The sequence below is a fragment of the Stegastes partitus genome, unplaced genomic scaffold (assembly GCF_000690725.1).
Source record: "Stegastes partitus isolate 25-593 unplaced genomic scaffold, Stegastes_partitus-1.0.2 Scaffold102, whole genome shotgun sequence".
Lineage (NCBI taxonomy): Eukaryota > Metazoa > Chordata > Actinopteri > Pomacentridae > Stegastes > Stegastes partitus.
Genome location: NW_007577833.1, coordinates 253176 through 278740, shown reverse-complemented (window position 1 = coordinate 278740; position 25565 = coordinate 253176). Strand labels below are relative to the sequence as shown.

General features: G+C 39.6%; 2 protein-coding genes across 2 annotated transcripts; both read right to left on the bottom strand.

Moving 5' to 3' along the window:
• Positions 1 to 384: 384 nt before the first annotated feature.
• barx2 (BARX homeobox 2) lies at positions 385 to 11791 on the bottom strand. Its single transcript, XM_008277596.1, has 4 exons — positions 11358 to 11791; positions 5919 to 6234; positions 3018 to 3102; positions 385 to 1984 (listed from the first exon to the last, which is right to left on the bottom strand). The coding sequence occupies exons 1-4, from the start codon at positions 11542 to 11544 to the stop codon at positions 1700 to 1702; spliced, it is 873 nt and encodes a 290-aa protein (XP_008275818.1). The 5' UTR covers positions 11545 to 11791; the 3' UTR covers positions 385 to 1699.
• A 3188-nt stretch (positions 11792 to 14979) lies between these two features.
• rbm7 (RNA binding motif protein 7) lies at positions 14980 to 24291 on the bottom strand. The gene is made up of 5 exons (XM_008277595.1): positions 24078 to 24291; positions 23588 to 23750; positions 20649 to 20724; positions 16204 to 16294; positions 14980 to 15960 (listed from the first exon to the last, which is right to left on the bottom strand). The coding sequence occupies exons 1-5, from the start codon at positions 24168 to 24170 to the stop codon at positions 15598 to 15600; spliced, it is 786 nt and encodes a 261-aa protein (XP_008275817.1). The 5' UTR covers positions 24171 to 24291; the 3' UTR covers positions 14980 to 15597.
• Between the last annotated feature and the right edge of the window lie 1274 nt (positions 24292 to 25565).

Sequence of the window (25565 nt, the reverse complement as noted above, 5' to 3'; positions counted from 1 at the left end):
AATGTGATTTATGGTGAACTTTGACTACAGTTAATTCATCCTCAAAAGCTCCATCAGTGATGGATCTGCCTGAACTCCAACCTGCCACAGCTACTGTAACTGCTTGATTTACACACACTTAGCATGACGTGACAGTACTTTGGAAAGTCATATAAAAGGATCCTGTAGGATGCTTTAATTTGTTGATGAATTGTTGTCATTGCGTTTGCCAAAACAAACAAGCAAGCACACGTTCTGGTCACATATCTGGTTGCCAAAAGTGCAAAGCATTTGACATTTGAAGTTCAAAGTGTAATCTGGGGATCGGAATATAAAGTAAAGACAGCACTGCATCGATGAAACCAAATGTAAAGCACTTGCATCATAATAACACCAAGCACAACATCAATGGTAGATATTTTATTAAGTGTATTTAAATACATAAACACACACTTGTATATAGTAAAAATAATTTTACACAAACCTAAAAAAACAGCAAACAAGCTTACCAAACAAGCATTATTTACATCAGAAAAATACTGCACTTTTCATATGAAACAATGACGAATAAAAATAAATCTGTATAATTTCAAAAAGTGAAAATTACAATTCTTTGACAGGACAGAGAGTAGAGTTTTAAGGTAATAGAGAAGTCACTGACAGGCAGTTGAAGACAGTGTTTTGTTAATGCAGGTCTAACATACCGATTGCTGTACTCATGCAAAGCCTGCAGGCTGAAAACGTCTTTGAGATTTTAAATGTTCAACATTTGCTGTGTATCTCTGGCACAGGCTATGATTTATTCCCTCTGTGAATCACAACGGCTTAAGAGTCTTAGTGCCCTCGTGGCTGAAAGTCATCCTTACTCCCGTGAAAGAAGAAAAAACAAAAATCTAGGACGGCTGAAACATTGTACATATAAACTATTTTAATCCAATTTAAAAGAGCAATTAAAAATACTGTTTTACATATATATCCAAAGACCATATATTTTATACTTTATACATATTTCTACAGTATGTTACAGTGTATGTCTTGGCAGAAATATTGATTTTCAGCTTTGAAAAAACTAAAAACGAAAGCTTCGCTGAGCAAATAATGAACAAATTTTTGCCAGTCTGAACACAGAAGTTTCCCTTTTCTAAACTGTACAAACCTGTCTCCAAATACAGCACGTATAATCAGAAATAACTGTAAAAAAATATACTGCATTCGATGGTGACTTTATCAACACTTTAAAAGCTTTCCTCTGAGACTAGCAAGGCACTGCAGCCATTTCATATATCAGCTTTTGTCAGTGATTTGTAATACAAAGATACATAGATACACCACAGTAAGGCAATGTCTGATATTTTGGCAGCTTTGAGGACAGAGAGTTGTATGTGATCTCTCACAGTTGAAAAGCACAATAACGTGATGATGCATGATACATGTCACTATGTTGTGATTAAGGCTTGACTGACCTGTTTGGATTTGACAGATTTACACTCCTTATACTATGGACCACAGTGCAATCGTGTAGATTAGCTCTTTGTATGGCACATGTTCCAGTACAGAAAAAATACAAGGCTACACTGGCTAGAGACTGGACACCTTCAATGGGCATCCAGTCCAAATTGCTAAAGCAAATGGCTCTAAACACCACACAGGCTTTTTACAGTGATCCTGAGGCACTATTTGTTTTCAGGTTGGCATTAGTCTTTGGTTGGTTTGTTCTTGCTTAGCTGGCTGCGTGAGTTTCTGACATAAGGTGTGGCAGCTCTTGCTCAGATCCCTCCTTTGCTCCGTTTGGATTTTGAGTGTCTGAACTGAGATCCTGAGGTTCCAGCTGAGATGCACCTCCTCCGTGAGCCAGCGCTGCTTCCTCGGCCGCCCTCCTCACCCTCTCCTCCTCCTCTATCTTCATTCTTCGTTCTTCGGCCTCTATTTCCTCTGTGGTGGGAATGGAGTTCTTCTTGGGTCTTCCCTTGGGCTTAGTCGGGGCCTCATGACCTCCTTTGAGCACCTAGAATAACACACAGACAGCCTTAGTGGACTGCTCTGGTAATAGATGGCAGCAGAAGTCAAAGGCAATGCTTGCTATTATAGTAATTAAGAGAAGACATATTGCTGCTGGCTGCGCCTTGTGCACTCATTTATCTTTAACGATTTCAGGTCTTTTTTGTTCTCCGACTTGTTGACCCTTCTACAAAAGTGTTTGCTCTCACTGCCGTCATCATCAGTCACACCACACTTTGCCTTTCCACGCCCTCTCTTCCTGCCATATTGCTATCTACCATTTGCCTTTCTCATTAAAATAGTGACAATATTTATCGTAACACTTGGTTAGCAGTGAAATTACAGCTGTATTTTTGGAAGTCCCCAGAATGACAAAAATAACAATAAAATAACTGCTCAGAGGATTTTTCCTCCATTTCTTTCCAACCATTATTGCCACTCGTGAAAGAAGCACTTATTCTGACTCATTTATTCTCAAGTGGCATGTACAAGTGGTTTAAAAGAATTAGTGCCATTCACCAATTTTTTGGAAATTGAATGTTTCTATGAAATACAAAACAAAACCCTTGAGTGGACCAACCTTGTCATATGAGACATGAACAGATACTCGCATTTCTCCACAGGAGAAAAAAATGCATGAAAGTTGTATGCTTTATTTCAAATGAAACATATAAACAACATGATGATTTTGTTTACTATATCATCCAGGCTTGCAAAATAAATGATTTGTTTCAGATTTTTCCTGACATACGTTTGTTCATAACAACTCTCTCACTTTGATAGCTGCTTCAGGGATTTTGTGCCACTTCAAGTCACTGTGTAAGTTAATTTGTTTTTAGAAATGAACAGCTTACATCATTACTTGCAATGTTAATATATTTTCATTATTTCTGGTTCTCCAAATAAGAGAGTTTGTTGAATCGGACGCAAGAAAACTATATACTAAAAAGCAAGAGAGATGTAGAAGAATGTGAAAGTGTTTTTGAAAGTTGCCCGTTGTTCCCAGGCTTGTCTGGCTTCACTGCAGCACTGTCACTTACCATTTTCTTCCACTTCATACGCCTGTTTTGGTACCATGTCTTCACTTGAAGCTGTGTGAGACCGAGGGACTGAGCCAAGTCTAACCTGCAGAATCACACACAAAAACGTTGCACATTAGTTGAATACTTTAATGTACTTTTTGAATTACCTTCCTGGAATCTACTCAGGTTCTATACCATGTTATTTGCATGCTTTAAAAATCACTGTCATCACTCTTTCCTCAGCTAATGGAAAAAGAAGAAAAAAAAAGATACAAATCTTGACACTAATTGTTGTCTTTTGCAACAAGTATATGGTGCAGTTTTACGCCTAAAGGTTTCCAGCTCTGCAGAATTAAATACAGTATAAGACCACACTTAAACCCTTAATTCTGTCTGTGAATGTCATATCAAAGATGATGCCAGTAGCTTGAGTCTGCACACCTGCAGCTAAGGAAGCAGTGTTTGAAAAATCTGTACTTAGGTTAGTAATCCAATCACAGCACTTGTAGCTGGCAGTTGGAGAAAATTCTGAATGCATCCACCACATGTGGTGATCCATGACTAATAGGGCTATTGGTTGGTGTGTAATGTGAAACCTCAGGAAGGGACAGATAAAGTGAACAAGGCATCCGTTTGTAAAGGAAAGGAGTGGTTATCGGGTTGTTTTTTTTTTTTTTTTCTGTTTTTAAATGAGATTTCCTCTTCCCTGCTCTGCTCTTCTCAAGGTCTTTAACAGTCAGATGAAGGTTTTTTTCACGTCCACCGCCCCCCAGGGAAAGGGGCCGACTTTCATTTGATGGTGAAAGTGGAAGCCGAGATAGAGAAGAGGAGTGAACAAAATGTAAAAAGCAGAGCAACAAAAAAAAATCCCTGAGATTCACAGAGCAGTCTACATGACCTTATACCTTACATAAAGGGCTGCGCGCATGTGTGTGTGTGTGTGTGTGTGTGTGTGCTTCAAAAAACACCAGACATGAAGGCAATCAAACTGTCTCTCAGACTTCACTGTCATACGTAGGCCAGTCTGTTGCAGGGCAACAACTGGAGGCAAGGAAAAGTAATTGCAGAAAAGGAAAACACCCCAATTATTTATGGTCATTAGCTCTCAGTGTAGAGAAACCACACACTCACAGCAGTAGAAACAATATTTAAGTTACTCCCTCCAGGCCACCATTCGCACCCTTTTCACAGGGGAATCTTGGGTGTAACTGAATACCTTTTAATGATGATGAGGAGGACGATGATAAGGATGATGATGACAGTGATGATTATTAAGGCGCTAATTATTATAATTGGAAGCTGCATAAAATCATTATTGCCCTATGATATAAATAATTAAGAGTCTTTTTTCACAGATATTTTTGGTTTAGGTTCCACCCGCCCACAGACATATTCTCACTTTAAGACCGCAGTGGTTCCAAGCCAAGAAAAGGAAGAGAGGAGTTAAGTTATCTTTGGATCACAACAAACCTAAGTGGGGAGCATGCCACACCTTTGATGTGAGGTTTTAAAAGGGGATTTTCTCTGTTGATGTTTTTCCACCAGCTGGGTATTTAATTAATTTTCAACACAGTGTCAGAATCAGATATTTTGACAGGACGCAGGATTTTGGCACAGCTATTCACATGGGTGGTTGGTTTTGATCACTGAGTTGTGCTCTGCCTCGAGGCTTCTGCTTTAAGACGAGGCATGGCGGCTTTCCAATGGCTCTTGGCAATCCAAGATGTGATATATTTAATAATGCATCGTGGGAGTTTTCCCCACGGATGGGATGTAAATGGAACGACAAATAAATCTGGTTTATTCCAAATATGCTAATGTCTTTTCATATTAGATGTGGTGAGCAACTACATTGCAAAAAGGTTACAATGTTTGTGACATCTGTATAGAAGAGTACCTATTTGCATGTCTAATTGCATGAACATATTTGACGTAAAGCTACTTATTTATGTTTTGAACCACCACTCCGTAACCACATATGGAACATGCATAATGGGATGTAGGTGCAAAAGAATGCAATCTCTACTTGATGCAAAGGTTCACAAGCAGTCTAAAATTTCTACTGCAAATGCGAAGGAAACCTTTTTTACAACATCCATGGTTCAATACTATTCTGGGTTATAATGGAAAAGCAGCCTACAGGCCAAGTATAAAAGTGAGGTCAACAATAAAACTGGAAAATATGGTCTAACCTCATGTCAGGTCCCAAAAATGACCCACAGAATGGAACTTAAGACACAGATATTAACATATAGATTACGTCATCTTATTGTAGAAACCTAAATGTACTTTATATACACCTGCACATGTGTGAAATGATTGGCAGTAAATCAGTGTAAAACATTTTCTGTTTGCTTGTGTTGGCCACTGTCCCTATTTTCCTGAATAAGTCAGTGTTTCTTTGTTGGGGCTTTTTGCTGTTCGAGCACTTAGGGTTAAAAACGTTACTCTTGTCTCAACTGGAATGCTGAGGTAATGCTCTGGCTTGGACAAATTCACATTACATGAGACATTCCCCACAGGATAAATCAAAAATTATGATGTTAGGTTAACCACTGCTTGATAATTGCATCTGTGGCTTTGTGAATGCGCTTGTGTGTGTCAGGCGTGTTCTGTGCTTTCAAAATGTGCTCTATGCAAGTTATGCAGGTTGTCAAAGCGTTACAGTCGAGTGACTCTGATAGATTTAATAACCTTGTATCTATTACCTTTAACACATCAGTGGTTTGCTCTCTTTCATGTAGTCATCGAATCTTCTTTGGTAGTTGTGAGGAGCATTCCTGATTTACCACTTTTCAGTGATTTGCTTTTATGTGGAGCGGTAGCTGCCATTGTGTGAATGTGTTTTCCTGTACAGGCTTCTAATTCTAATCAACCTGAATCAAGCTAATCAGATGTAAGTATCTGAGCCATACTGACCTATCAGGTGTGGACAAGTACTTCTGCTTCTGGAACTTTTTCTCCAGGCCCATCAGCTGCAACTCGGTGAAGATGGTGCGGCTGCGTCGTGGCTTCTTGAGGCGGGGTGTGCTGTGCTCATTGTCCGACTCGCTGCTGATGCTGAGGGGTGTCTGGCTGGGTGAGGGCTCGGAGCCTCGCGGATGCTGTGGGGAGAGCAGGGGCAGGTGCGAGTGGACCGCGCCCGGGGAGGACGGTTGCGGGAGGTGGGGGGGCAGGTTGGGCGGCTGCCGTGTGATCACTGAGAGGAGGGGGTAGGCACGTAGTGATGAGGAGCCTGGAGGATCAGGGACAGGGAGTGTCAGAGTGACAGAAACATAAAGACATACTTTAAAGTCCAGTGATTAGATTAGACATCACTCTGAGTCATTGTTCAGTTTTTAGTGAGCTCCTATGAACTCCTCAGTCACCTTGGTTGTACCGTTATCGACCGGCTGTAATTGCTTGGACAGGTTCATTTTTAATTGACCACAGTTTGCCGTGAAAAGTGTTTTGGTTTTGACCTCCTCCATGTAGAGGGCTGTGATCCCAATGACGCAGGCTGTGTTTTACACTGATCCTCTGAACCCTTCAAATGAATGATTATTTTTCAGAGGTTGTTAAACACTAACTGGCTTCCCAACACAAACCACTTCATGCACACAATGACCCTGACGTACATGCACACACACATATTCAGACACAGAATGAGCTGTAATAAAATCTAAATCCTAAATCAAACATTGTTCAACTAATAAACTTTTTTTTTTTCCCCCTTGAATTCTCCTCCACTCTTTCATGCAGCTCTGTACAAGTACGCACACACACACATTTTTGCTCTTTATCAGAGCAGACAGAAGCAGCAGACGCCAGAATCAATAAAAAGCAGCACTTGTCTGGAGCCTGGGCAGGAGGGATGGAGACCTGGAGGTTGGCAGAGAGGATGCAGTGGGTCAACCAAAGTGAATATAATATCTTCCAGAAAAATCCTCACAGCTTCAAATATAAAACCAATCCATAAAGCAAAATTTACAAGCAAGCTGAGCACAGCGCAGGCTGTAATGTATGGGCTGATAAGGAGCAGTGCAGAGGACGAGAGGGGGGTCATAGGGGGAGGATGAGGAAGATATAGAAGGTGATAAAAGGGCTGCAGTGTAGCATGTGTGTCCTGGTTGTCTGTGGTAGATCTGTCTCTTTAATCTCCTCATCAACCAGCAGACAACTTACACATAGACACATATACACCAGTGCACACAGAAAAGAAAAAAAAAAGAACGCTGTCATTTTTATCACTTCTAAGAGTTTTTGGTGTTGCTTAAGACTAACATGAAAATATGTGGCACAAAGGTGAAGAATAAAAGAAGTGAGTAGACTCATAGAAAAGAAGGTGCAACATGTCTGGCTGTCTAATCTTACAGAACAGTGAGGAATGAATACAGAGGCTTACGCATATAAACTGTGCACAAATTCAAAGTAAACCCTGCTATGAGATGTAAGTCAAGCATGAGCAGCGTAAGTACTGCATACAGGTAGCCACAGTTGCTCTGCACACACGTACACGTACACACCAGACACTGCCTTGGGCTCACCATGACATCATGCTAAGGCACTGAGGTCATCACTAATCCTCAAATGTTAGATTGCTGGTATTGCTACAAGTCTAGACAAGAAGACCTCTTCTCTCTGGTTGTACGCTCATGCTCTCCATTTATACGTTTTCCAGACTGTTCTCATCCTTTCTGATCATTAATACAGATCTGTATCATATCAGATCTGTATTCATGATCAATGAATCATCTGCATTAAGGCTTGTGCTTCTTTATATGAGGAATTTTACACAAACACTTGTTGAATTCTAAATCATCGATTGGTATAAATATGAAGGGACAGTGTCACTCATGCCTTTCTGAAAAGATGAACACACCTCAGTTTGTCTTCACAACTGTCAGGAAATCTCCTGTCAGCAAAGAGCTTGAAGGTGTCTCCAGACAGCCCCCCAGAGGGAGACGAAAGAGAAAGAACGAAAAAGAGAGAGCGAAGAGGGAAATGTCAGCCCCCATGGTGACTTTCCACTGACAGCGAAACCATCTCTCTGACATGTTGTTGACAAGTGCCAGTGTCCTGTCAATAGTCTACAAATAAACTGTTTGAGTAGCTGCAAGAGTGCAACTCTGCCCCATGCAAAAGCACACTGATACTCTTGATAATCACAGATGGAATGTCGGGACTCGCACAAGTGCTTATAGTAACCATTACAGAAGAAATACCTGCTAAGAATAGATCAAGAAGAGCAGTTTGTGAAGCCTTTCTTTTAATAACAACTGATTTCTCTATTGATAACGCAGTCAGTTATAATGACAAAATTCTTATCAAACAAGTCCTATTTGTTATCACTCTTACAAACGGAAGAAGAGGATGTTATTTTTACAACTGACAAACAGCATTGACGCCACAACTCGTAGATGGTGTACAGTATTTCCTCCAACCATCTGCTCCCTTTTCATAACATTTACACGTTTCTCTCGCTCTTTCTTTTTCAATGCAAAGCTGGAATGGATGATTCATCGCTTGGCTATGAAAAGTGTACGTGAACTTTTCTCGTGTTTTGCTTATAAACTTTCTGGTGACAACTGTAACGCCGCTCATTTAAACTGGTTTTTCCTGATCAGTCCTGGCTCATTGCTTTATTTAGAATTATTTGCTTTTAGGTTATGACAGATGAATGGAACTGAGTGACGCTTGTTGAGAGCAACTTTTTTTTGAGTCTGACGGTAATGGTAAATTCTCCAGATGAGTGCCTCCGACCAAATCTGAGCATTTAGCAAAAAAGCATTACTATAAACATGTTAACTACTAGAGTTAATCTGAAACCTGATCCACACAAGTGGCAGCAGAAATCAGCCCAGCATAAACTACTTTTAGAGCTGATTTATTGCTTATCCGTTTAAGAGACAGAGAAATATGATGGCAGTACTGGAATGACAGGCAGATGACAGGCTGTCAAACAATATCCTTAACTCAAGATGGAAGATGTGTGCACATTTTGTCCTTGTGTGTGCGCATAGTTGCCTGTGTGTGTTGACAAGGGTGTAATCAACCTTCTCAAGACGACTTTATGCTTAATGGGAGATTTTATTGTCTGCAGTGGATTAGGGTTTAAGATGGGATGAAAACCCCTTTGCTCACTTGGATTTCTCCTATAAGCTCTCAGCGTGTACCAAAGCAGTATGCAGCAGCCCTCAGGCTTCACACACTCCTCCTTTTTTTTTTTTTCTTTCTTTTTTTCCTGTTTTTATTTTTCATTCTGCTGTCAGGTGAGATTACACCACAGTTGATGTTAATCTCTCTCACCTCTTCCAGAAAACACCACTAAAAGCCCTTCCCTGGGTCCTGCTGAGAGATGGGACGCCAAATGAAATATTGTAACCTGCCATTACGTCTGTTCAGCACCAGGTCAGGGCTCATTGTCTCTTGCTGCAACTGACAAGGAATTAGCTCCATTAGTATTAGTCACGTTCATTGTATAAGAGTAAGGACAGCATTTCATTTCCCAATTGACTTAAGGATTTCAGAAACTTGATTCACAAAAATCTCACAGAACATGCAGGACGAACATGGAGCTGGTATGTTTGAGTGGAATTATTGGGAACACTGTCTTCCAGCGGCCTCCACTGGCAGCAGGAGGTTATAACACCCCTTCCTTTGCAGAATGAAGAAGTCAACTTTCACTGTTTGGAGGCCAAGCAGGGGCCAGCCACCTCTCTTTGGCCCAGGACCTATAAGCCTGCCAGCTTCTATATCAAGCACTTAAAGCCATTGATGTTGGGGAATATACTGTGTCTCACACCCCCGCAGCTACAAATAAGTGGTGGGCACAGTGTTCTGATATGCAGGGTGGGTTACTCTATCCATCCGAACAGAGGGGTGCCAAAGCCCAGTCATAGTGCCCTCTAGCATACAGCAATCCATATCCGAGGGATGAGGGAATCGCTTCCCCTATTTTTATCCACCCATCGCTGTCATCATCAAATTGCAGTGGCTATTATTTCAGACTTTGGAGCAATTATCCTAATGGTTACTAGAGTGTGCAATGGCTTTTGAGTTGTTTGGATTCACAATTAAGAGTCAATCAAGAGGTATTGTTTTGGTAAGATAACATAATGTGCCATCTGAGCTTTGTCATATTATACTTTGTTAACTTTTAGTAAGTACAAGACACGTCTAATGGACTGCTTTCATAACAGATGCAAATGATCTATCTATCTATCTATCTATCTATCTATCTATCTATCTATCTATCTATCTATCTATATCAATCAGATAATTACAAAGGTAAATGAGATAATAAAGCATGAAATTAAACAAACAATACTTAATATCTAAAGGAAACTGCATTTAAACGACTGATTTACGTCATTTTTAAAAGTCATTGCCTTGTATTTCATCCAGTGTTCGTAAATATATATCAGCACACTGTGTTATTTATCTTTTATCATTGTTTCATTAAGGTGATTCTACTCACTACACTGTAAATTATATATTTCTTGCAAACAGCTTCGCTTTGTTCTGGGTCACATATTTGCAACATACAACCCTTAAATCTGTAGACGTGCAGCAGCAGCAGTAGCAGAAGTCATTATGGAAGGCCTTTGGCTTAGCAGAACACTCTAACAGTCTTACTAATGAGACCAAATAAACTAAAGATTACAGCTTAGCTCCTGTGGGCTTCTAGAATGAGAATTTTCTTCACCTTTCCTATCTGTCCTACTGCCTCTTGGTTAACTTCTATGTATAAGTACAACAACTTATCAGTTCAGTCATTTATCATCTTGAGTTCAACAAAAGCCCTTAAGCATCACTGCCATTCACTCCAGCGCATGTCTTTGAACCCTGAACACCCAGCTGCTCTGAGTTATAATATAAAGTAGAATACAGTGAGGAAGGTGAGCAGTTGTAGCAGAAAGCAGAAATTAATTGTGAACAATTTTAAACTGCTCAATGCAATAATTGCCTAAATCCATCAATGTGAGATAATAAAAGAAGCAAATGACATCGGTACAGATATCAATATTTCCATTTGCACAGTTGGATGCATGGGGAATGATAATTTAAAAATGACTAATTACAACTTAATGGCACCACAACACAATAGCTGTCATCAGAGCAGCGGAGCGGCCCAAACACCTCCATGCAGACGTCCAGTTTCAGCCGTCTTGTACAGGTACAAACTTTTCGCATCATAAATACCGTTTCCTCAGTCGTGCAACATTTAAATTAACTACAATTTCCAATTTAAACAATACATCTTACTAATACAGCTCACAATTTTCGTGAGTAAAAGAAAAAAACCTGAAGCCTATAATTCCACTTGAACTACTGAGTTTCTTTCTTAACAAGTCAACAAAAACTGAGTTATCTTACCCGAACATGAATGAAGAGGCTTTGGTCGAACAATGAGCGAAGGACACACCGAGTAGAGAGAAAGTTTCTCGAAATAATCACAAGTCTCCTTGGAGAGGATCTCGTCAATCATGAAAGTCTTGTAGCGCCGCCTGGCAGCCTTCAGCTGCCCGGGGGAGGAGAGCCTCAGCTCGGCTTGACAGTGCATGATCTATCCCTGTGCGCCGTGCGCTGTCTTCGCTTCGTAATGTGTCTGTTCAGTAATAATGTCTAAGCTTATGCAGGTTGAACCGTCTGGACAGGCGACTAGTGGCGTTCATACGTTTAAATAACTCATTGCTTGCTTTAAATGCAGTTTAGCTTTCCCTGAAGTGTCGTAGTGAAGATCAACAGCCAGCCTTCAACTTGAGCTGCGCACTGCGCCACAGTGGTAATGAAGTGAGTGCGCTGTGTGCGCACACCCCCTGCTATATAAACCATGTCCACTGCTGCATCTGCTCGCTCTCTCTCTCTCTCTCTCTCTCTCTCTCTCTCTTACAAACACTCTCATATACTGTACATACACATGGCCACCTCCCAAAAAAAAAAACTTCTTTTTTTTTTTTTATCTCCCTGTGATTCATTTTGCACATTACTAAGAACTTGTTAATCTACGTGTTGTTTCTTGTCCGAATTAGATCATATTTTCAGAAGTAAAACTAACATAACCAAAAGCCCATATTTAAACTATTGAAGGCTCTTTTAAACATCATTGTATTATCCAAGGACTTCAGTGGCTGTATTTTATTTCAAGTTCACTGACATCGCTTCGGTGTTTGAAATGTTTTATTTGCAATAACCGTCTGTAGATATTGATGAACCCTTATTTATTCTTACCTAAGACGATTAAGCGCATTTTCTTATGAATTTAATTAATTTATCCTAAGTTTGCTTTTGAGATACAGTACACAAACTAACAAACCAATTTCACTTTTGGAGTCAAACCAAAAGTGCAACACAAATGAATTAATCCGGTATGGAGGGTGGATGAACTTGTCGTTTATCCTTTCTTTATTCTTATACCTTTAATATATGTGTAGGGCTTGCGTCCTGTATCAAGAGTGAAAACACTTAGAACAAATACAAACAAGTACAGACAAGAATGTAAGTGTTGTGGTTTAGTGTGCGTTTTTTAAATACTTCACTAGAATTTTCATTATTATACATGATTTTAAAAAATAACTGTCGTATTATAAAATAATATTCGGTCTATAGCGATTGTTATTATTATTACCACCCAATTATACTTAAGAATAATAACAATATGTATAATTATTATTAATATAAGAATTATTGTTGTTGCAAAGCAGTGATTTCTTGTTGAAACAGCATAATTACAAAATAATAAAACGGCAAAATTAAAACAGTTTATAAAGAGACAAAAAGTCAGTTACTGTCTTTAGTCGAACAATTACTTTCTCAATAACCAGCCACTGTGTGCGCACGCATGGCGCGAGTTTACGCCAAAAACGCATAAAAGTACAACACATCTTAAATAAAAGACTGCGGAATAATACGACAAACTCCCTTCATTTCTTTTCTAAGTTTTTTTGTTTGTCCCAAAAGTTAGATTCGGCGTTCAACTGCTTGGCGAACAGGCCTGCATGTCAGTCACATCAAACAGGCTTGAAGGAAAACGTGGGATCAGTGTCGGCAGCGGACTGATCAGTGTTCCATCAGCGGGAGGAAAACGGCTGCATCACATACCGGCACGTTCAAGTCACTTTGCACAACCTTCCCACATGCTTTTCCCCCCGAAGACATTTATATTATTTTATTTTTCTGTTTTATTCTCTATAAACCCGCCTTTGAAGAACGTATATTATGCAGAAAACATATTTTATTTTAGCTATTATTTCTATCAGACTTATGTCCGATATTTGTAAGAAGAGAATGTATTTTTTTGTTTAAAGTGTTTGCTGTGTTTTTACACGTTGTTATTAAAATAAAATGAACAGCAGAAGGATGAATCGCCCGCTGCAGAAAGAGTTTCAAGCACTAAACTTTACAAACTCGATGTCTTGGGGGTGGGAAACAATTATGATCACAACTGGAAATAAATGGAACTCGCTGGCGACTTGCGCCTGCGAAGCCGCCGTGTTCAAAGCGCGGAGGATTATGGAGGAGGAAATGTGGGAGCTCTGCATGGGAAAGCTCGGCTTCTTTTTTAGAGGTTTGATGGCTTGATCAAAGAGGAGATGCGAACAACTGCTGCAGAGCTGTCTGTGGAGAACATCTCGCTTTTTAATCTGCTGGTGGAGAGCGCGTAAAGTAAGAATAGAACTTCTTTCTGGTGACATAATTACACTGTTTTTGACAACTTAACTACCCATAATATGTTGTGCCAAGTCACTGCAATATTTTTTTTCATCATTTATAAGTAATTAAGATTCATAAAAAAAAGAGAGACTAAAGTGAGTAAGGCCTAGTTACCGTGGCTCAAATGAACCCGACAACCTGAGCTGGGGCCAGGCTCCGGGAATCACGGCTGTAGGCATCTTGTCACTTGTGGTTTGCGCTGCGGGGCTGCTACAAGGGAGGGGAAGGGAAAAGGAGGGGGGTCTCCGGGTGTTTGGAAGTGGATCATTTCAGGAGACACGCTTCTATATAAGTCCACACAGCAGCGGCTACCGAGTGGCCTCTCTAATCCGCCCGCTCCAGGGCTAGAGACGCCAGGCAGATCAACCAATTAAAAGAGTTATGCCACAGCCAGGAGCGTAATAAGGGCCTTCCTAGTACTGACAACGAACAGAGGATACTCTCTATTAGAGCGATTTGGAAGCATCAGGATGCAATCAGACACCGGGCAGATTACAGACACTGCACAGGGCTTAGTTCAGAGGGTGCAAATACAGCTCCAGTTTTGGACACCGGGAGATTTATTGAGGGATATGGCTTGTCGATAGTGCGCAGGAGCCGCTGTTGGTGGCATAAGCACTTTCGGAAGGGTAGATTATGACCTCAGCACAGACATTAAAGGATTTGATCATCACTTTGTTATAAGCAAGCCTGCACAGAGACACTGACTGGGGCAGCAATGCTGAAAGGCCGATGCAACATGAGATGTTCAGGATCAAAGTGCTGGCAATTCTAGGATGGGACACTAGCCTACTTCTGTCACATCTGTAAACTGACCAAAACAAGTGCCATTCACCTAGTGTTCAGAAAACCAAGACGATCAAGACATCACTGTGTTCAATTCTAGTTAACAAGTTATCAACCTTAATTGCATGTTGTCAAGTGAACAGACTGGGTGACAAATCCAAGTAAAGACATGAAAGCATCTTAAATAGAAAGGTCAAATGTAGGAGCTGATCATGTGGCTCAGTTATATTTAACATCTTAATTGATTCAATGAAAGGATGTGTGTGGCGCCACCTGTAGATTACTTCTTAACCCGCTGCACAAGCATATTAGTTACACGTGGTCCATTTATAGGTGCAGATAAGGCCATGTGTGCATGCATTACAGCATGTAGCATCAACATACAATAGCTCACTTAGTTAACTTAGTCACATACACAAAGAGCTGTAAATAGCATTCATGGTGTACAGCCAAGGCCCCAGGCATTTACTTTGTGGCCAGATGAAAGACAAGGCAACAATCAAATGAAAGGAGCTTTATAGTAATGAAAATGTACATTTTAAAACAGTTTGCCTTACAGATCAGAATAAAAAAATAAAATAAAGCCCATTTTTGTAAAGAGCAAAGTCAACAAATCTAACAGTAAGAAAGGTTGGTGCTGTGTTGCAGTAAAATTGTTGCTGGTGGAATCTTTTTGCTGAAAATTGTTGTTCTTTTTTGCAAAGTACCTGACGAATCTTTAAAATTCAGAGAGCACCATTTACATATAACATAGAAAGTGGCCAATATCCTAACGTTTTTTTAAATACAGTTTTTTTTTTCTTGCCTTTCAAAAATGACTGCCAGTCATGTTGGATTTTTATCCTTGCTCTCATAACAATACAATCCCACCCCACAAAATATTTGCAACATCTGTGAGGAAAAGCTCACATGACATAAGTGTATAAATTTAAAAATGCCTTAAAAGTAAACAAAAAATGGCTTTTAGGCATGAGTTAACAAATCTTCAAGCTAGTAAGATCATGTACAAACAACCTGAGGATACATCATCATTCTGTCAACATAACTCATGATCTTCTTTAGAAAATGTCCACAAACTTATGAAGAACTAAAGTCTTTACAAGAAATCTTTTACATCTCAGTATCGCCGCCATCTGTTATCTTGGTAGCCGCGGTTGCTACCCCTGTCGTCATAGTGTCGGTTGCCGCCTCTGCCGTCATGGTGGCGGTTGCTGCTCCTGTCGTTGTGGTGGTGGTAGCTGTCCCTGCCGTGGCTGTGTTGCTGATGACGACCAGAACCCGACTCGTCCACGTAGCGCTGGCTTCTGCCACCGCTGTTCATCTGGGATGAATGATGCCGATAGGGGGTATTGTCATGCTGCCTCGAGCCACCTCCGCCAGAATTTCCACCTGCAGATGGTTGCCACTGCATAGGTTTGGAGAAGCCACCATTCAACTGCTCCAACTGCTGCATTTGAAGGTGATGCATCATGTTGCTCATCTACAGAAGAAGTAAAAGACAAGTAACAGTATTTGTGTTTTATACGATTCATTGAGGCCAAAAGGTTTCTATTACCAACATGTACATTTTTTTTATTTATCTATGAGGAACAAAGGCACACTTCTATCTAAAAAAAAAAAAAAAAGCAAAAGGCATGACTTCTTACATCTTACCCTAAATAAGGACTATGAATTCTGTCACCACTGTGTAGTGCTTTGATATTCTGAAAGTATAGAATGTTACCATGACATGCTTCTGTAGATTGTCAGGGGATGAAAAGGACCTCTGCATTTGGGGAGGAGTGTAGGGTGGAGAACTCAACTGGGCAGGGGTCCTGTAAAAGAAAAGCAACCATTGTCAAATATTTTCTTGTCATAAAAGACATGAACAATTAATGATGAACCCATTATTTATTTATTTAGCTTATTATTGTAATTCACAGTTTGACTTCATTTAACCTTTCTATTAAAAAAAAAAAAGAAAGAAAATTTTAAACCAGGGGTGTCGAAATCCGGTCCTCGAGGGCCGCAATCCTGCATGTTTTAGACGTTTCCCTCTTCCATCACACCTGATTCAAATGATCAGGATCATTATCAGACTTCTGCAGAGCTTGATGATGAGCTGATCATTTGAATCAAGTGTGTTGGAAGAGGGAAACGTCTAAAACATGCAGGATTGCGGCCCTCGAGGACCGCAGTTCGACACCCCTGTGTTAAACAATCAAGCAAGCAATAGCACTAATACAAAGGGCAGTACTACTAAAAGGTGACAAACCAATATTTCATTGCCCATGGTTCACTGGCAGGAAGGCAGGACCCATAAGGAGGGGACAGAGAATCATGGTTCTTATGTTCTATCATGCTACATTTAGAGTTGCCAAAAATAATTTTTTGAAATTAAGTTAGTATGACAGAACAAAAAGGTGAAACTAATCTGCAAGGGCACAGTGCATCATTTAGGGGCATTTTGGATTTAACGATTTCACATTATAGTAAAGGTCCCATATTCTGCCCTTTTTAGCAAATACATGAAAGTTTAACATGTTCAGAGAATGTGTCTTCACTTTTCAGCTCAAAATACTGCAAAGATGGTTCATTGAAAAGTTGTTTCAGTGTCTGTAGCTTCAAATCCAGTGGAGCTGCTGTTGTCTCTTCCCCAATCAGGAAGGAGACTGAATGACTGTGTGAGACCAGGACTTTTCATTGGTTCTAACTTTCTCTTTGTGCAATTATTTTACATGGAACTTTCTCTCAATTCACAGTACAGCTGTTGTTTCCGACTTATGTATAATGAGTTTGTCAGACAAAGTCGTGGTTATTAAATTAGTAGTTCAGTGGTGCAGAGCTGCAGCTTGGAAATGGCTACAAAGTGAGTGCCAGTCAACGTGTCTTAAAAAGTTGTGTTTCACTCTCTATTTCCAACTTGTTCTGCTGTCTGACAACACAAACAGAAAAAATATGTAAATGTGAAAAGCTTTCTTACAAACTCAGCTGGAATAAACTATAGTATATGCGAGAACTGAGAGCAGGAGCAAAGCAAACTGATGTAAACGCTGGCTGAAGCACAAAAGGTGATATGAAAAGACATTAACCCCACACAATCCCTGGTTATTGCTTTCACATCAGGCTGAAAGAATCCACCATTTCTGACTGTCATATAGTTTTACAGCTTTCACAGAGCTCTGACCTCTCAGGATGGAAGTAGTGTGCAATGTGCTAACATTTAGGATTTCCTATTGTGGTGGGACTGCCATGAAAATAAAAGTAATCAGGGTATAGTCCACAGTCCTGGGGTTGGATATACTAGATACCATTTCTTGAAGTTGGTTAGAGCTTTAAAAAATGGGCAAGCATAACAATGTAAACGTAGCTGATAAGGGGAGCATTGTGATGGCTAGACAACTGGGCTGGACAATCTCCAAAACAGCAGGTCTTTAGGGGTGTTCCTGGTATGCTGTGTTTGGTACCTACCAAAAGTGGTCCAAGGAAGCAGATATGGTGGCCTGATCTTATAAATCATGTTTTCTTAAATGTCGTGGGCGGCCGGGTGCATACGCACCGTTTACATGGGGAAGAGATGGCAGGAGGGTGCACTAAGAGAATAAGACCAGCTGGTGGGGGAAGAGTGATGCCCTGAACCATGTTCTGCTTGATACCTTAGGTTCTGGTATTCATGTGGATGTTATTTCTACACATACCACCGACCTAAACATTGTTGCAGACATATACAAGGACAATGTACCCTGCCACACAGAAAAAAATGTTCAGGAAAGGTGCTGAATTCCCCTTCACAGTCCTAAGATCTTAATCTGATACAGCATTGTGGCATATGCTGTAAAAATAAGTTCAATTTATGGAGGCACCAGTTGGTAACTTTAATGACTTAAGGGTCTGCTGTTGTTGTCTTGTTGTCTGATACCACTGGACACCTTCAGAGATGTTATAGAGTAAATGCCTCATTAAGTCCAGGTCCAATATTTGGCTGGTGGTTTTAATGTTGTGGCACATTAGTATACTTGCAGCTAATGTTGCTGTCAGTAGATTGTAATGGTAGTAAAGCTGCTTGCTAGCTTCATCCGCAGGTACTCAAGAGAGTTTGTTCAGGTATGAGTGACATAAATCTGCTCATCTAGCCAAGTCCACAAAAGTCCACATGTGCATGTATGGAATACTAATGGCAATCTATGGCAATTGTATGAAATGCATCCTCCAAACAGACTAGAAAGAAGCACATTATAGAACTACGTGTTTTTGATCGGAAAGTTTAACATAATTTAAGCACCATAAAATGACAAACTTGCAGCCATAACATATATCTACATTATTTGTTTTGAAACTGCCTAATTTTCATCTAAGGCCAATAGTTTCAACCTTTCAAGCAAATGCCCTAAACAGATGCTGTAGCATGAAATCTGGCATGAAATATGGAAAGGATTGCACACTCAGTCTTCTACATGTTTAAATACAGACCAGTCAAATCCTATTTAATGCAGCGTATTTTGCCAGACATCTAATTTTAGTGCAGATGGGACCGCCAAAAGCATGAAAAACTTACAAAGTAATATTTAACATGGAAGAAGCACCTTTGGGAGAATTAAGAACACGCACCAAGTCTGGTACCAGTTACAAACATACAGTAGCACCACATCGTCAAACTGTTAAGTACTGACAAAGAAGGTGAAGTCACAGCCCAACAGAATTGGTGTGCATTTATTATAGTACCATGTACTATTTATATACAATAATAACATTATCGCCGTAACATATTGTCACACTCTATTACTCTAAGAAATGTTTGGTAAATCTTTAAAGAAGTGTCTTTTACGCCCGTGAAAAAACATTGTTGAATTAAATTAATGAATGTAATAATTGTCTTACCCATTATAGTAATCATACACAATTAAATTCATAATTCAGAACATGAACAACAGAAAGAAATCCCCTTTGATCTGCTTAGGTTGTTTGCTTCAAGCTACAATTAATGCTGTGGTGATTTCATCGCTACAACAGCTCAATAAATGTTCTCTGTACCATGAGCTGGTTTAGTCCACTCATACACTTTCAAATTCTCTGTCAGACAAAATGAACCGTTTCACACATACTGTGCAGCACTGCTTCGGAAACCAAAATCTAGATTAAAGATACAACATAGGCTTTCTTAGTATAATTTGTGACGACAGAATGAAAAGGCAACAAACCCGTTCCTTCTCAAGAGGTCTGTAACAGAGCCATATCTTAGGCTGTAAATGCAAAGCCAGAGGGGTACAAATGCCTATCCAACAGAGGCGTAATGGTATGTGCATTTGTCACAAACTTTATAGAGCATGATGTTTGCTTCAGGATGAGAATTCCTTTGCTAGGTGTGCCATGTGATCCAAACTATGACAGAACTGTATTTGTGTCAACATACTCGCACTCCTGGAACAAAACTACAAAAATGTGGGTTCCACACTGAACATTTTGACAGTGCACCAGTTGCTGTTATTAGCTACAGTATGCCAGCAGGGTTAGTGTTGAAAGCCAGCAGGTACTGTATTCAGTTTTGCTCAGCTTGTTTACTCAAACTGCATGTTTTAATTAGCCTTCCCACACATCTAATATCTTTAACTTCATTGCCCATTGTATGTAAAACCAAGGCCCTGCTCACTTTCCAATACCAATAAGGTTTATTGAAACAAGATGGCTGTGTTGTCAACATGTTGGCAAAAAGAGAGAAAGGCAGCCGCACTTTGTGTGACTCTGATGATGAAATTGCACTGCTGACTTTGATACTTGACTTAGGTCAACTATGAATACGTTGCATGTCTCTTAATGGACATTTTTTTAATATAATTTCTCATACTTGGAAAAACAGGCTTTCATATTGACAGTATGCAGCATTCAAATGCCTCAACTGTTAGAGCAAACACTATGACTAACCGAACGCTGGAATGTCTTAAATTTTTGAATGTAAATAAATGTCAAAAATGTTCATTCATGCATGTTATTTGTTTTCTCTGCTATTCCTAAAATATACTAAACTGTGACTCTAAAGCCAAGGTACATACCAAGTGATGATATTTGTGTACACCTACTCTTAAAGTTGAGCCTGATAGGCAGAGAGGAGCCAGCATCCACTGTAATGCTCCTCATGCTGATGGAGCATGGAGTCTGATGCTGCTAGATGGGGCGTTTCTAATACATTCTTACCTCTGGCCATGGGGATTTGGGGTATTTGCAGGACTTGAATTCTGTGAGTTCCCTGGACTGCTGCTATGGCTGCTACCTATGATGGAGCAAAACAAAGTTTATAAGGACAAGAGAAAGCAATGCAAGTTTATAAATAACTGCCATACTGTGCAAGCCAAAGTTTGTCTCACATTTAAACAAAGAAGAAAACATTCACAATTAGCATGCTTTAGAAAGAAAAGCAGTAATATTAGTGACAGTTCTGTAATCTTCTTTACAGGAACACATGACAGTTCTTCCTCCAAGACATTAAGGCAATATAAGAAAATGATAAAAAGGATAACTATTGTTATCTGCTACTACATTTCTACTGTCAACCCCGCTTAGTTCATATCTTCTTAATAGAATTTTCTCATAACCAGAGGTTTGTCTAAATCAGGGGACCCTGGGACCCACATTTTCCCATGGTCATTAAGTCGCGACCCAATTTTTTTTAGAATTCAATATTCAACATATTTTCCTGTGCAACATGCATTTCAGAGCATATAACCATGCATAGTAACTGGACCATAGCAAGTGCATGTACAAAACTGCACAAAATAAAAAAGGGCATAAAACAACAGATTTTCACTCAATTTTGAGCAAATTAATAAGAAACTAAGGAGGACCATGACAACTGCATGTACAAAAGTGAATACAATAAATATCAAAACTACTCAAAAATAAAGGGTGAGGTGGGAGGTATATTCTGAGATCAAAATTGATATCCTGATTCCAGCACAGCGAACGAATAGTTGGCTATCCGGGTCCAGCCCTAGTATGAAAACCCACATTTTAAATACTCTGGGTCATGTTTGCGCTTTGCCACCTTGCATCCCAACATCAACACAAACTTAAAATGAACGTCAAACAAATTGTGGTCACCATGCCTGTCAAAATAAAAGTTTTTTCAAAATAAAAAATAAGTCCAACCTGAGACGCACATTTTATATTATTTAATTTTAACCAGCCGTCCGCGACCCACCCAGAACAGCTGTATTACAATTTCAACCAAACAACAATTGCTCAACAGTTGATAATGTCTTGATTTCTCAAGTTTCATGAGCTAAAATTTCTCCCTCAGATAGCCTCACAATGTCCCATTTAAGCTTAAATTTTTTCAAAGGCTTCGCAAAACCATCAACGTACACTTAATCAAGTAGTTGCACTAGAATACTGTATTCACTGTATTTACTCATTAAGGCTAATACGATAATCATAAGTAATTGAATCAATACTGAGATCATGATTATTAATTGATTTTAAGGACAATTTTTTTATTTCACTTTCATTTTAAAATAGAGCTTTGCTTTCATGTCCATGCTGTGCTTCATCTCTAACATTGTACAAATGTTTGCCCTAAAAGAAGACTGGTCCTTATTCACAACACATCTCCTAGATGCAAAATATTGTGCTGTATTTCCACCCCCCCTCCCCAAAATTTTAGCAACAGAGGGCTTTCAATTTGTGCAATATGGTGACACGCTGTATAGAACTGAAGTTATGGATATCAGGAGTTGATACTTGACAAGGACGGGACATCAGCAAGCTAACGGTACTAAAGATATTCTTCACAGCCTCATGCACTCATTGTACTGCAGTTTGCGTTTTTTTTTGGTGTTGTTTTGTTTTAATTAAAAGATTGTTAAACAAGTTAGTTGTATTTCTTGGCAGCAGAGACACAAGTCTCATGCATGCTTTGCATATTATGTTCTTATCATCACTTCCCCCAATCTACAACACTTCTAAATATCAGATGAAAACCTGTCCCAAGGCACTCTCTCTTAAGCTTCTGCTCCAGTTATTTTGTTTTGCCCATCAGATCTGTCCTGCGTGTTACCATTCTACTACCAGCAAAGTTTTACATGGGAAGCCACTGCAGGGGTGTATGCACAGTAGCATGAAAGCTCACTGTAAGAGAAACCAAAACATCTTGTCCACTCCCTGATAGCTGGCTGCTAGTTTAGGAAATGCGTACCGTAATCAGATATGCAGTGGTTTTGTACAAACAGATAAGATATTTTAAAAATTGTTAACAAGGTCAAACATGTTCACTTAATTGTGAGGAGCCAACATTGGGATTGAGGTTAACATTTGAATAATTGTGCAGCCCTGTTACTAATATTTACTCAGTTAGCAAATGTTAGAAAATTACAAATGCCAAATCTGTGTGAAAAGTCAATACCAGTTACATTACACAAAAAGAACATATGTAGTATTTTTTTACATCTGCAATTAACCACGGCAAGTCTTATAAACACAAAACAAAACCTGCAAGATGCAAAAAGCCTATTTTTCACCGTCTTAGGCATGGCTGGAGCCACAAGCACTTCAATTCACTATGATAAATGATACCGCTTTGCATATTAAGTCATTAAATCACATGTACAAAACATACTAATTCTTTCACAACATGTCCAAGGAGTTTTCAGTAAGAACTCAGTGGGATATCTGAAATTAAACTAAAAGCTTGCTGTGGGTTCAACTGTCATGCAAACCTGAAAGGCCATGAAACAGATCATTAATTAACCTTTGTTTTAATTGCGAAAGGGTTATGTATTTTTTAAATTCTTTGACAGTTTTTAACCAAGTCACCAAGGTTGTTATTGGTTCTAACTGGGAAAAACAAAACTATTGGATCCCCTACATGATAAGGATATTTAACCAAACTGAAGATGCTGCCAAATCTAAACAAAATGGGGAAACTGGTTAAAAATCTTTCGTAAGGATTATGCGGAGGAAATGTTCCTTTAATTTAAGTAATTGAAGAAATTTTTGTGCCCCGTCTGCATGCATCATCCCTGAGATATATACACTTGTGATACGTCCAAAAGGGTGTCTATCAGAAGTATTATAAACTGTTTGTGTAATCAACTGTTGAACAAACTGTTCACCAGCTAAAAACACCGAAGTCCACTCACCGGATCTGAACTGCACATGGATAGTTCTCCCGTACAGCGACGTCCCGTTGAGCAGCTCCATGGCATAAGGCACGGACACTTCATGTTTGTAAACGGCAAAACCAAACGTTTTCTGCTTCCCGTCCGCGTCTTTTGGAATTTTGGTTTTGATCAGAGGTCCTGCCTGCAAAAACAATCAGTAAACGTTATACAGAAACCTGACAACTAAAGCTAACGAGAGCTACCTAGCTCGCTACTGTACTGTGAACCAGTGAACCGTTTACGGTGTCTGCACAACAGGCATTAGCTTTGCAAAACAGGTAAAGGAGACGCAATCGTAAAGAAAGAAGAAAAAAAAAACAACAAGGACAGACCACTTCCAACCTTTACACTTTGGGTCACTTCAAATTTACAACGCTTTCTGTGTGTTAGCACTACCGTTGGCTAGCCGCTACGTGTGTTATGCTACCAACACAGCGTTAACACCGTGTAATGTTGTCGGTAACAGCACCTGTAAAAACAGCTCGAACAAAAGCTCCTCCGTCACTCTCGTGTCTAAATTTCTTATGAAGAGCGTCCGGTCAGTTTCCTCCTCTATCCCCATTGTATTTGAGCAAACAAGTGAAACTCTCCGAGGGGCTAACGTTTAGCTGGTAAGGCGCTCTGCTGCGACATCAACGGAAGGCCTTCCTTGCCGCTAAGTGACGTGCCGCAATGCTTGAGTTTCCGTCGTGGTGAGCAGTGGTTATTTCACGACACATTATATGTCAGTATATGCTGAAAAAAAAAAAATCGCCATTTCGTTTGATCAGTGTGTCATTTAAAAAAAAAAAAAAACTACCTAAGTAGTTTGGATTTTTCTTTATATTTTCCTTTGTTTTCTGAATTACTTCATTAGTCTAAACACAGCATAGAAGAGCTGCTGAATTAATGTTTTGTTGTGTTTAAGTGGTTTACATTATCATGTTTCACGAAAACTTTAATTTACTTAATTTTTTTCTCAGGTGGGCTGATGTCTAAGCATTTTTTCAACTTTTTTTTTCTGCTCATGTCAAAAATATCTGTAAAATAGGCAGCATAATTACTGGCCTGCAAAAGTAAATAAACAGTTCCCACAGAAAATGAATGCTGCTTTACATTTCCACATATCCCACTTTTCCCTTGCTCATCTTTATATTTAACAAAAAAAATAAATAAATCCATGGCAGGCCTAGTTCACAGTAATATATCTTGCTTTACAAAGCCCAGATGGGATATTTCACCTTTTTTGCTAATGATGTCATTCGTCTCCTCTTTGACTGCCTGTCTGTAGCACACACTGGGTCAGTGGCTCAAGGAACTGAGTGCTTCTGATGCTGGCGACAGCATTCAGTATGGAGGTCAAGTGAGCAGCATGAGAGGCTTTACTCCCATGCTAATCAGATGAGCCTCGGTGTCTGTGCCCCATATTAATTAGATCAATTTAAACTGTAATGATTTTCTCCTTCATGCCTGGGACATGGTTAAGCTTAAGTGGGGGAAACAGGGATGGTACATCCGCAACAATTTGAAGACACCCTGTATCTTATAATTTTCTTGTTGTTAAATTGCTATGTGGATGATCACAGTGAACTTATAGCTTATAGCCATTTTAGACGTATCTAATCCACACCTTGCAATCTGTATGATGTATGTATTCCATGCAAGGCGGAGTTTCCAGACTTGTGTGGCAATAAACATTGCAATTCAACGCAGAATCTTGGCTGTCAGCATGTCTTGAGGGATCTGTACTGTTGTGCATAGCTGTTAACACTTGATGTATTAGATTTAAAGGCACACTCCCACAAAATGCTTATGATTTATAATTGTGCAAGGTTGCAATGGAAGCAGTAAAAAAAAAAAAAACGGAACCATAAAACCACACCTGTGCCATATACTATTTGACAACTAAAGCCCTTGAATCTATTTTTGGTTCCAACATTGCCATTATCCCATACATCTCCCTGATGATAACCATCCC